Source organism: Chenopodium album, chromosome 15 (assembly GCF_948465745.1).
Source record: "Chenopodium album chromosome 15, dcCheAlbu1.1, whole genome shotgun sequence".
Classification (NCBI taxonomy): Eukaryota; Viridiplantae; Streptophyta; class Magnoliopsida; order Caryophyllales; family Amaranthaceae; genus Chenopodium; species Chenopodium album.
Window position 1 is genome coordinate 40,831,158 of NC_137848.1, and position 13,491 is coordinate 40,844,648.

The 13,491-nt window shown below is 35.2% G+C and overlaps 1 protein-coding gene across 1 annotated transcript; it reads left to right on the plus strand.

Moving 5' to 3' along the window:
* The first annotated feature begins 8,444 nt into the window (after positions 1–8,444).
* Positions 8,445–12,313, plus strand: LOC145582231 (glucan endo-1,3-beta-glucosidase 8-like). The gene is made up of 2 exons (XM_081639234.1): positions 8,445–9,493; positions 11,016–12,313. Exons 1-2 carry the CDS (start codon positions 9,156–9,158, stop codon positions 12,115–12,117), a joined length of 1,440 nt encoding a protein of 479 aa, XP_081495360.1. The 5' UTR covers positions 8,445–9,155; the 3' UTR covers positions 12,118–12,313.
* Positions 12,314–13,491: the final 1,178 nt, after the last annotated feature.

Sequence of the window (13,491 nt, forward strand, 5' to 3'; positions counted from 1 at the left end):
CTTCACCTCCCTCAGGTATGCCGTATCCTATAGCACATTATGTTGGTTGTGACAAATTTTCTGTGAAACACCGAAATTTTATTGCAGCTGTTACAGCAGGGAAGGAGCCTACATCCTTCAAAGAGGCAATAACAGATGAAGGGTGGTGTAAGGCTATGCAAGAGGAAATCCGTGCCTTAGAAGATAATGGTACATGGGTTATGCAAGACCTTCCCCCAAATAAGAAAGCTTTGGGGTGCAGGTGGGTTTATAAAATCAAGCACAAGTCGGACGGTAGCATTGAAAGATTGAAGGCTCGATTGGTTATCTTTGGCAATCATCAGGTTGAAGGTATAGATTATGATGAGACTTTTGCACCTGTAGCAAAAATGGTGACCGTTCGTGCTTTTCTGGCGATTGCATCCTCTAAGAATTGGGAACTGCATCAAATGGACGTACACAACGCATTTTTACATGGGGACTTAAATGAAGAGGTCTACATGAAGCTCCCTCTGGGATTCAAATCTGATTCTCCTGGTATGATATGTCATCTGAAAAAATCTCTATACGGCCTAAAACAAGCGCCTCGATGTTGGTTTGCAAAATTGGTTACCGCCTTGACGAGGTATGGATTTATGCAGTCATACTCAGATTATTCACTCTTTACATATACTAAGGGTGTCATACAATTAAATATCTTGATCTATGTTGATGATTTGTTAATTTCTGGGAATGATTCCACTGCAATTAAGGTCTTTAAAGATTATCTCAGTTCGTGCTTTCATATGAAAGATCTTGGAGCTCTGAAATATTTTCTTGGTATTGAGGTTGCCCGTAGCTCTAAAGGGTTATTTCTTTCCCAACGAAAATATGCACTAGACATTGTTAATGATACAGGTTTATTGGGTAGTAAGCCTGCACCAACTCCGATGATTCAAAATCATCACCTTGGGCGCGCAAATGGAGCAGTCTTAGATGACCCTGAGCAGTACCGTCGATTGGTGGGACGTCTCATATACTTGGAAGTTACTAGTCCCGACTTAGCTTATGCAGTGCACATTTTATCACAATTTATGAATGAGCCACGACAAGAGCACTGGGAAGCTGCATTGCGAGTAATAAGGTACTTGAAGGGTACCCCGGGACAGGGAATATTACTTCGCTCAAATAGTGAGCTATCTTTGATTGGTTGGTGTGATTCTGATTGGGCAGCTTGTCCTATGACTCGGCGCTCTCTCACAGGTTGGTTGGTATTTTTGGGGAATTCTCCTATTTCCTGGAAGACTAAGAAGCAAGGCACAATTTCTACATCATCTGCAGAGGCAGAATATCGCTATATGGCTGCGATTACTTATGAATCAAAGTGGCTCAAAGCTCTATTATTGAGTATGGGTGTGCATCATCCAAAGGCTATACCCCTCTATTGTGATAGTCAGTCTGCGTTACATATTGCCAGGAATCCGGTTTTTCATGAACGTACAAAGCATATTGAGATCGATTGCCACTTTGTACGGGATGAGATTCAAGAAGGTTTGATTGCTCCCTCATATGTTTCGACTAAGGAACAATTGGCCGATGTTTTTACAAAGGCTTTGGGCATACAACAATTTGAGCATTTACTTAGCAAGTTAGGCATTTATGACCTATATGCTCCAACTTGAGGGGGGATATTAGGAAAAGATATGATAGAATATATTTGTTAGGCAAAGATAATTATTTGATATATTATTAGGCTTATATTAGGAAAGTATAATATGTTTCCTAGTTTAATAAGGTTACGGCTTACTTGTATAAATATGCTTTGATCATGAAATAAGAGGATCAAGCTTCTACTGTCTAATTCTTCTAACCCTTTACACAACATATCACCACAAAATGTAGAACTATAGGAAACCAAATTCAAAATATAGTTATATAATAATTATCTAACTACCAAAACCCCGCCTAATTTGGTATATTTTCCGACATCAATGTTGTACAATATATAATAGAAAAAGTAGAGAAGAAAAAAAAAAGCCTAATGAAGAAGAAGAAGCTGCATCAATTAGAGCAAATGAGAGGGATTTGTTTATATAATGACAGAGGTGGGTGGGTTACTTTAAATATAAGAGGGAAATTAAGGAGGGAATAAAAGGAGTGAGTGAAAATTGGTCAAATTTACAAGTCATTAACCTACTACTAACGTTTAATTAACGGAATGCTTAGTGTACTTAATTAGTTGAAAGTACAAGTGATAATTAAAACTTAAGCATGTGTATCATTGATAAAAGCCAAAACTTGGGGTGTACTAATGATAATTTCCCTACCTCTTTACTCTTTTGTATAGATTTCTTTTCTGAGATGATATGTGATACTTGCTCGAATAACTCATGGAATCCCTTTAAATTCCCAAGATCCCCTCTCTTTATTTCCCATCTCATTTTGTAGATGATAACCTCCTATTTGGAGAAGCCTCAGTTCACACTGCTTCCACTATGCTCAATGTGTTGGATTCTTTCCACAAACTTATTGGACTAAAAATGAACCCTAATAAAAGTAAAATGCATTTTTCCAAGAACACCTCTATAGAGAATATATCACTAAGCTTTTCAATGTGTCTCTCACCTCTGATTTGGTACATACTTGGGTTTCTCTCTTTGTGATAGGAGACCTCCAAAGTCTTATTTTTTGTTCTTCAAAAGGTGAATTAGAGCTTGGCTCAGTGGAAGACCAAATGCCTGTCTAAGGCTGGAATATTGGTATTAATTAAATCCACACTAAATGTTATCCCCCTCTATACTATGTAATGGATTTCTATGCACAAATCCATCTTTCACTCTCTTAATTCTGCAACCAAAGACTACTTTTGGGGATCCAACCCTAAAAAGACGAAACTTCCAACGGTGGCTTGGAACAAAATATGTGGTCCTCATGACCTAGGGGACTCGGAGTGAGATCAAATGTCATATTTAATGAGATCTCTCCATGGCCACATTATGCTGGAAAATGCACTCTCATGACAACCTTGCCTCAATAATGATCTTCCACAAAAATGTTTCTAATAGAAGCTTCATACTAGCTGGCCTCTCATATTTGGCAGGATATGGGGGTATGGGCTAACATCTTTTCTCATCCTCTACTGCCTATAGCTGGCCAAGACTCCCAACTATCCTTTTGGTATGATGATCAGCGGTAATCTGTTGGTATACTTAGGAATCTGATCTAAGGGCCCTCACTCCTGATGATAAGGCCCTTTCTATGGGCCAACCGGCCAAGTGGGGAGCCTAGAGGGTTGGAATCTCTCCCAAGTCACTATGCATCTCTTAGGGGTGGAAGTTTGGTGTTCAGTGCTTGGTTTGGATTTTGGTCAAATCCAAATTCAAAACCGAATATTGAACTTTCCAAACCGAATTTGATATGAAACCGAACTAATCTAATCCATATTTGTAAAATCTAATTCGGTTCCAAACCGAAAACCAAATTATTGATTTTTTTAGCCCTGATTTATGATAATAACAATAATAAAAATTACAACCAAATTATACTTTATAAATCTACAAATTAAAATTAAAACAGAAGTAAATACAACTACAATATTGGGGGAGGGGTTGTTTGGTTCATTAAATAGGAATAGACTGGTATGAAATCTCATAATAGAAAGGTATGGATTCTAAAACCCATACTATTCTAAAGTTGTTTGGTTTTAATATTGGAATGAGTTATATGTTTTATTAATAGATTGGATTGTGAATCTTAGGGGGGGGAGTTGAGTATGGGATTCCAAAGGTATGGGGTAGAGTTAGAACCCCTTGTGTATGAGATTCCATTCTTAAAAAGCTCACCTAAACAATAAAACAGATGGAATAATGGATTCTAATTAACTCCATTCCAACCTATTCAAAATGATCCAACCAAACGATCCCTAGATAAAATTAATTACATAGTTTACAACACTTATATCTAAAAGAATACTAAAATTTCGAAGATGATAGCATCCAAATTTTAAAAATTATTTCTTCAATTCCCAAACTGTAAATTAAAGAATCATGCAAAGACATAACAAATAGGATGAAAAAAGATACAAGGGATAAGATTAATTAATACTACAGACTTTTGTTGAAATTTTGGATGTTCGTAAGTGATTTTTTTTAGCCGAAATTGAAGAACAAATTGAGATGTGAGATGACTGAAGAAAGAGGAGAGAGAAAGTTTAGAGTGAGGTTTCAAAAAAAAAAAAAAAGAAAGTTTAGAGTGAGAGAGGGAGGTAAAAGTGGCGGATGAAAGGGAGGAAAAATAAATGAGTCTTAGGGTTTTTGTTAAATTATAAGATGAGCCACGAAAGATTTGGGGTTATTTCATTTGGACTAAGGTATATTTTGGAACTGACATACACCTAGTACCAAAAATTTGGTTTGGTTTGATTTTTTCAGTTCGAATCCAAAACGGAAAAACTGAATTTATAATTTTTTCAATCCGACCCGAACCAAAATTTTAAAAATCCAAATCGAATACTTATTCAGTTCGGTTCGGTTCATTTTTAATCCATATTACTTTCACCCTTAGCTAGCATCTGCCCCCTAACATTGTTTAGAGGATCAAGTCTGTCAAGATCTTTATATTCCAGGCACAAAGGATAACTCATCTGTTTCCACACTAGTGGGGAACCCTTCAATGCTTCTGCCTTGTACAGACATAAATGGTTATCTGCAAATGACACTGATATTGGTTCTGATTCTGATTTTTGGGAGTCCATTTGGGCTTCTCCGATCCTATCCTTCCTAGAACCAAAGTGTTTATGTGGCAAGCTTGCAGTGATGCCTTCCTACCAAACATCCCTCATCCAAAAAGGGAATTCAAATATCTCCTTCCAGTCCCTTCTTTCAAATGGTCATGGAGACTCCAACTCATGTCCGATCCACAAAGATTGCCGAGAGCTTGTGAAGTCTGGAATATCTTCCAGCCTCTTCCTAGCTGCCAGCAACTGTCTTTCAAGATTGGGTCACCTTCAACATGACCCAAAATAAATAAATTAAGGGTATATCTTGGGCTCTCATCTTTTTTTTTCTCTTGTTGGTTAATATGGAAGAGAAGAAACTGTTGTATCTTTTCCCCAATCAACATTTCCTTCAATTCTATCTCTAAGTATGTCAAGTAGTTATGTGTTGATTTTTTCTATGCCCAACCTGTAGACACCCAAATGTGTCTCTCCAAAACCAAACCCAGTGATGAATACTTTTCATGTCGCTTGATTATCGAATGAGGTGAAGTGTGAAAAGCCTTGTGATGTGTTAGTTTTTAATAAAAATCTTTCTTTCTGTTTTTGAAAACTTCTCTATTTTATTAAAATAGCCAGTCTCATTTAGTTTGGTCCGTGATAAGGGTCCGATAATAGTGTAGTTGGGTCGGGCTCGTAAAGAGCTTTCCAACGATATATTATAAGCCCAATTCCGATGAATAATGAGGAAGTTATGGTTCAAATACTAATTTGGGTCTGAAATGGTTTTATGGCCCAATAATTATTATTCCTAAAATTATTAGTCTAGAAGGTTAGTTTGAGTTCTAATAACGTTAGGATTAATAATTAATATCTTTGATAATTGATGAATTTGGTTTGAAATAAAATAAGTGTTTTATTTTGATAAAATCTGATTTGAAATTGATTAAAACGGAGTTTTAATTGCTTAATTATATTAAGAAAAGGATTCTGTACAAAGCGCGTTTTATCTTTTAATTGTCGCAAAACGACAAGCCTGTCGCCAAACGACAGAGCTTGTTGCCGTGCGTGATTCCTGTCGTATGGCGATAGACTCTGTCGCTCGCGATAGGGAACAGTTTTATTCCAATTCAAATTCTAATTTGTTTCTATCAATTCCGGACTATTTTCTTATAAATAGGGGTTGTATTTCCTCGTTTTTATTCATTCACAATCATCAACCACCATCTAATTCTATTCTTTCTCTCTAAAAGCTAGAAGCTTATTCTTTCTCCCTTTTTCTAAACCTTCCCTTTTTACAAAATTCCACATTCACAAGTTCTAGACACACCTAGCCAAGTTTGAAGTTGCCTTCGCCCTAGACGTGAAAGGTTGATAATTTCTGAGGGTTTGGTCACAAATCTCTATTTCAATTATTTGAATTAATTGTTTGATTTAATACTTTCCTTGAAGTTACTAACGTGTGTATTTTGTTATTAGAAAGAGATACGAGGCATCCAAGTAAGTTGTCTTTGTTATTCTTTTGATATAGAAATCATGCTTTAATTATTTTAATTCCTAGTATCATGTTAGTATGCTTTTATTGCTTTCTAGTATCATGTTTAGGTTGCTTCCTATTCTTTCTAATATCATGTTAGTATCATGTTAGGGATAAAGCTTTGATCTTTAATGTTTAGTGACATGCTAGGATTTGTTATTAACCTTGTTAGTATCATGCCTAGGATCTTGCTATTGTTATTATGCTTTTATGAGATTGAGAATATTTTGATGATGATGATTGTTGTTATGTTGCTTGATATATTATATTATTGTTCTTGCTTGATCACGCCTTTTATGCATGTTTAAAAGGAATTTGTACTTGTAGTCACGCTTAATAAGATAATTAATAATCTTGTTTAGGCGAATATGATTATAATTCAAGTGATCGCCAATAATAGTTTTGTTTGTGTATTAATATTCAACCAACATAGATTAAACAGGTTTAGGATTAATCTACTGATTGTATGTTAGTCGGAAAGCGCACATGGATATGAGAAGAATAAAGTAGAGGCCTATTATTAGGGCAGGTTCAATATCTTTTAGGTTGGATTTGTACCTTCATCTCCGAATATCTAGTCATGGTTCCAGACCACTATGGAGTTAGCGATCTCATGGATCGTGAAGGGGTGTAACTTTCACCCTGTGAACGGTTTACAAGTTCCTAAAATTTATTGGCGACTCTTTTACTTTAGCTTCCTTCCCTTTAGACGCCACCATGCTTAAGAGTATGATCACAGTGGGGCTCAAGTGTGGGATGCTTGAAATATTCCCTACACAACCTTACCCTACTCCTATTGATCCCTCTGTGAAGCTCATCCACCTTATTATGTCCTCTCAGCTTTCTATCTTAGTTGATGCCTCCTTTAACAAAAACACCTTTGAGGTGAGAATTGGAGGCATTTGCTATACTCCTTCTAAGGAGTAGGAAGGGGGTTTCCAATTGAAAACCAAGGCCGAGGATGTCAATTTTGCTAAATTTATGGATGTTATTGACCTTATTGTTGCTGTTGCTTGGACTAAGTATCATCACGTACCAATGGCCTGGATGATGTGAATATATGTTCTGATTCTAGGATTGTTGTAACTAGTATTATTGGTGTGCAAAAAATCAAAGACAATTTACTTTAATATTACTCATGTTTTCAGGGAATTTATTCCAAAGACAGAGGTACAGAGTGTTCAGTGTCTCCTAAAAAATTATGTGACTCAAGCTCATCATCTAGTGCACCAAGCTGATCATGTGCATTGTGGGCATGATGTACTACGAAGTTTAGCTGCTAATCCCTTTTCTAGTAGTTCTAGCTAGTACTTTAAATCCCTACGTGGGTCAAATTAAGAACTTATGTATGGAACCTATGTCTGTAAACTTTAACTCTGATGGGCTCTTAGCCCCCCTAACTATCTCCTGTACTGCTACTGCTTTTAGCCCAAGTTGGGCATAATTAATTAATTTTCCTCCTTTAACAAAAAAAAAAAAAAAAAAAAAAACATAAGCATGATATTCATCTGAAAAAAAAAGAGTGTTGTAACTCAATAATTTTAAAAAAAAAAAAAAAAAAAACCCATGAAATCGTAGATCCACTCCCAACCTTACTTGAACAAAACTCAAATCGAAATTGCTTCGGATCGAACCTTACTTGCACTTGAAACCTAAACCCGAATTAGCAAGATTGACTTAACCTAGATATGACTCGATACCTATTTTGAAACGATCCATAATTGACTTGAGACTTAGGTCCATATTCTCTTCTTAACTTGACACGACTTAAACTTAACCTTATTATCCGAGTTATATTAATTAACTCCATAATCAAATACTTAAAATCTTAAACGCTTCTATTATAAAAGCAAAAGATCTTTTGCCAACATTTGAGAATTGAGGTACTTTTCAATATTTCCAACTTCTTTTTTTTTTTTTTTTTTTTTTTTTGGCTCTCCATCTATCCCCCCTTGGCCCTTACATTATTATTAATTTTTTTTTTGGCGCAATTCCTCCCTTACATTGACACATGGAAAGTTGAGGACTTGAGGTGTTCAAAAACACTTTTTGTCACATCCCCTCTTAATTCAAATCAAATCTTTTTTCATAACAGTCCTTTTTTTCAACTCTCAATCCCTTTATCAAAAAAAAAAAAAAAAAAAAAAAAATTTAGTAGCCGTTGTACCCCTCTTCTTAAAATTAAAATTGTACAGAGTACCATTACTATTTATTCAATCTAATTAATCCAGACAATTTACAAACTACAAAAAACCCCTCATTTTCATTAGATTTGGTAACCCCTTTCCTATATTTAATCCACTCTAAACTTCCTTTTTCTTTAAATATCTGGGGTTTTCAAAGATATCTCCTTTTTTACATTAAATATCAACAAATTTCTCCCTTTTTCTGGGTTTTCTCTGCACAATCTGAACTGGGTTTTCTCTGAATTTGTAATTCATTCTGAGTTTTTCTTATTAATAAAAAATCACCCTTTTTTGAGTAAGTTTTTAGCCGTTGAGTAGTAATTTTCACTAATTTTCTTTCTATATTTTTTTATTTTTATAATTTTAAAATATTAATACTGAAGTAACTGGTAAGTTTTTTTTCAGAATGGGTATTGGTTGAATAAATCGAAATTATTTCTTCTAATTCAACACATTACCTTCACGATCTCCTTATTTTTTGGGGAAAACCCACTGAATTCTCGCCGACTCACTGAGTCACCGACCCACTCACTTCTATATATAAACCGTTTTCTTGTCAAAGTCTTTCCTCATTTACTCTGTCTCAGCTAGTAATTTTTTTTCTCCTGAAAATTGCAGTAAAACCCACAAAAATCATACATTTTTATTCATTTTTCACATTTTATATTTTCTATAAAATTTCAGATTCATTCAACCAATACCCATTCTGAGGAAAAAAAAAAAAAAAAAAAAAAAAAACATTAGTTTTTCAATTGAAAAAATGTGGGTTAATTTTGGAAGTTATTTGATGATTTGGGTATTGTTATTATTGAGTGATAATAGTAATGTTGAAGGGCTTGGAGTTAATTGGGGAACACAAGCCAATCACAAATTACCTCCAAATACAGTGGTGCAAATGTTGAAAGATAATGGGATTCAAAAAGTGAAGTTGTTTGATGCTGATGAATCTACTTTGAGTGCTTTTAGTGGTACTAATATTGAAGTTATGGTTGCTATTCCTAATGGTGAATTAAATGCTATGCTTGATTATAAACGAGCTCAAAAATGGGTTGAGAAAAATGTCACTCGTTACCATTTTAGAGGTGGTGTTAATATCAAGTAAGTTTCTCTTTGGATCAATCATCTATTACTTCTAGTTTGTGTTTGTGTTTGTGTTTGAGTTTGAGTTCGAGTTCGGGAGTATTGTATACAACATATTTAGTCGGCCTCAAATCACATAAAAGTTTACTTTTTGGGCGGTTAACATTTATTTATTTATGTGATTAAGAGTTGCCGACCTTGTTGTATACAATACATCCATGGCGTACAAGTTTTTTGTTACGTCATGCAATACAATTTTATCCGTGGTATACAAGATTTTAGCGGCTAATTCTTTAGTGGATCTGAGAAAGTGAAAAGTGGGAACTCTTTTTTGGGTATACTTTGCATCTTTTTGGGTGATTGTGATTCATGATCTACTTGCCATGTGATTTGTGATTATGAAGCTGAGTTTTAAACGGAATATGTTGGAAAGTTGCATCATCTTTTGCCCCATTTGATATGCTGATATATATATTCTTTAACCGACCATCATGTGATTGTGGTAAGGTCCATAATTAGAGAGTTTCAAGGATCCTAAAATTGTGATTAGTGACTTAGAGTAATCAACCTAGATTAGTTAATTATTTGACTAATATATAGTATGATTTTTTGAATCACTTTTATTTGTATTATTGTATTACTGTGCTTGCCTTTGAGTAAGGTTATGGAGAGTTGGGGACCATTAAATCTAGTTTTTGTTTGCTTTCATTTGAAGGATGTTTTTAATTGTTTCAAAACTTCTTTTACAAGCATTTATTTGGTTCATTTATTCAGTAATTAAGTAAAGTTTGGTTCATTTAGAAGTGATTAAAGAAATATTTAATGATGATTAGATCTCCAAACTACCTGAAGATTGTCCTGAGAGTGTCAACAGTAGATATTTGAATCACCTTAAATGCATTTAGAAGAATAAAACTACTGTATAGGAGAGTAATAAACTTAAATTTTCGACTGTCTGATTTGATTTGTGCTATTCGCAAACCTCCCTTTGAACTTGAATGCATTTTTGGCTGTTTGCCGTTTCCTGGGGCAATTGTCTGCAAGTAATTACAGTAAAAACTCAATCAATCAAAGCATTAATCCCATAAGTGGGGTCGGCTACATAAAGCAAAAGTGATTACTGGACGAATATTTCGTGGACTGGGTTAAGGGAAATATCTGAGCAATTGCCTTCCAATGATGGGAACTTGTAACCCCTGATACAGAATACTGAGGCGGTTATTGATGCGTATTGAGTAAAAATTGAACTCTACAAATTGTCAATTACTGTAAGAATCACACAAATTTTAGGATGTTTGAGATTATTTTGTTTATAGTTGTGGGAGTGGTGTTTCTAGAGGCTTAATTGGCTAGAATGATCACTGTTATTACGCCTGACATAATGTGTCCTTGCTTTTAAACTATCTACTGATGATTGAACATCTAACTCGTATATGAGCAATTGGGTTGTGCTCTATAATGATTTTATTGGTTTTAATTAGCATTATAATGTAAGAACGTCGATACATCTTCACATTTAACGCCAAGTTTTATGCTGCAGATATGTTGCAGTTGGAAATGAACCTTTTCTAAAATCTTACAATGGCACATTTGAGAATGCTACTTTGCCCGCCCTGAAAAATATTCAAAATGCTCTTAATGAAGCCGGAGTAGGAAACATTGTAAAGGCAACTGTGCCCTTAAATGCTGATGTCTACGAGTCTCCACAGGGAACTCCTGTACCTTCAGCTGGAAGATTCAGACCTGATGTAGCTGATCTCATGACCCAGATGGTCCAGTTCATGAGCCAAAACAATGCTCCTTTCTCCGTCAATATCTACCCTTTCCTGAGTCTGTATGGTAGCGTTGGTTTTCCAGTCGATTATGCATTCTTTGATGGGGGAGCTGAACCTATTCAAGATAATGGGATCCAATACACTAATGTTTTTGACGCCAACTTTGACACGTTGGTTTCGTCCTTAAAAGCAGTAGGGTTTGGGGACATGCCAATAATTGTCGGGGAGGTTGGATGGCCCACGAATGGTGATGTTAATGCCAATATTAACAATGCTATCAGATTCTATCGGGGCCTACTGCCTAGACTTGCAGCTAACACTGGTACTCCTTTGAGGCCTGGAAATATAGAGATGTATTTGTTTGGGCTCCTTGATGAGGATGCAAAGACCGTTGCTCCTGGGAACTTTGAGAGGCATTGGGGAATTTTCCGGTATGATGGGCAGCCAAAATTTCCTATGGATCTCACTGGCCAAAACAGGGACGTCTATCTTGTTGGTGCAAAGGATGTCAAATATCTCGAGAATCAATGGTGTGAATTCAACCCGAATGCCAAGGATATGAGTAAGCTGCAAGAGAACATGAATTATGCTTGCACTTTTGCGGATTGTACACCTTTGGGGTATGGATCCTCTTGCCAGAACATGGACACCAATGGGAATATTTCGTATGCATTTAATGTGTACTTTCAGACCCAGAATCAGAATCTCGAGGCCTGCAACTTCCAAGGCCTGGCTAGATTAACTATGAAGAATATCTCGACAGATACTTGCAATTTTACCATTCAGATAGCCTCCTCTGCTCTGAGGACTGCTGTACCTGCGGCTTTCTCTTTGATCATCACCACACTGATGTATCTATTCCTTTGAGTTCGATCTTGTGGATATAATGATTCTGCCATTCTTTTTGCTTTCAAATGCTTGGTCTGTCTGTTTTTGTATTCTGAGATTTTGATACTAGTATAGAACTTTATAGATTATTTTTTGATGATTTATATAGAATGTCAGCTGCAGATAGTTTTTACCATGATAGTGTAATCTGAGTTGACAATGTGACAGTTGATTACTCAATCCCGATTGCTTCAGTACAATAGTACATTTTATAGTACCCCATTTGTTGGGTTGATGTTCAATTTCAGTTCATATTCACAAAATTATCATCGTTACAACTTACAAGTTGATCCTATAAATTTGTTTCTGAATAAGATACTTCATTATGGCCAAAAATTTGTTTTTGAATAAAAACCAAAATCATGGACCCATTTAACTCTCAACATGCTTGAATCTTGATGACAGTTGTGCTAGAATATTGAATAATACTGCACGAGAAACAAGATTTTTTTTTTTTTCATCAAAACTAAGCGGATAATAATATTGGGTTAGTGTGGAACTTGATAATGGGGTCAAACCATTGAAGAACGTGGGAGTTGTGAAAATTGTAATTACCACATACGAGTACCAGTTACCATCGTGCATTACTGCATTCGTTCTTGTAAGTTGTACTCCGTAACTTGTAACTTGTTTATTCATTTTTTTTTTTTTTTGCCAGAGATTCTCTTACTATATAGCAAAAATTCAAATTGTAAATTCTGGAGTAACATGTTTTCTTAAATGAGAAGGACAAATCCCTACCCAAAACTTGATAGTGTTTTGCCAATTATATCTCTTAAAATATCTATTTACACAAATACCTTCATTTATGCATGTCAATCACATGTGCGACATTTTTATTTCTTTTTGTTTTTACTTGCATAGCTCTTTGCCCCCCCCCCCCTCCCCTTTTTTTTGTGTCTTTTCCTCTTTACGTTTTAAAAAGTTTGAGATAAATTGTATAAATAGTGTATGAACTATTATATTCTTTAAAACTAAAGTTGTGATATAAAACCAGCTTGAAAAAGATTTCTCGACAAGGCTAGTTATGTGCGCGTTAGCCACCCTAGTGATAAACAAAAGTGATAAATAGAATACAAAGTATAAATATTTGGGTGAAATAGCAGAAGTTAAATCTTGAATGTCAATTGTAAGTTTTTAATTTGTAGTAATTGTACATTCATGGTTTTTGAAGGTCTATCAAATAGTTTTCTTATGTACATTCATGTTATTTTGTCTTTTCGATTCAAACCTTCTATCTTAGGACTATTTGACATTTCATGTATCATTAAGGGTGTGTTCCGCAAAATGTAGTTGTAGAGGTGGTTGTTAGTTGTGATAGTAGTTGTTAACTGTTGGAGTAACTGGATTAGT

Bases quoted from the DNA above. Each gene is read 5' to 3' on its own strand.
- LOC145582231 (XM_081639234.1), top strand. From the start codon at position 9,156: ATGTGGGTTAATTTTGGAAGTTATTTGATGATTTGGGTATTGTTATTA. The intron at 9,494-11,015 runs GTAAGTTTCTCT...TTTATGCTGCAG, and splicing joins AGAGGTGGTGTTAATATCAA to ATATGTTGCAGTTGGAAATG.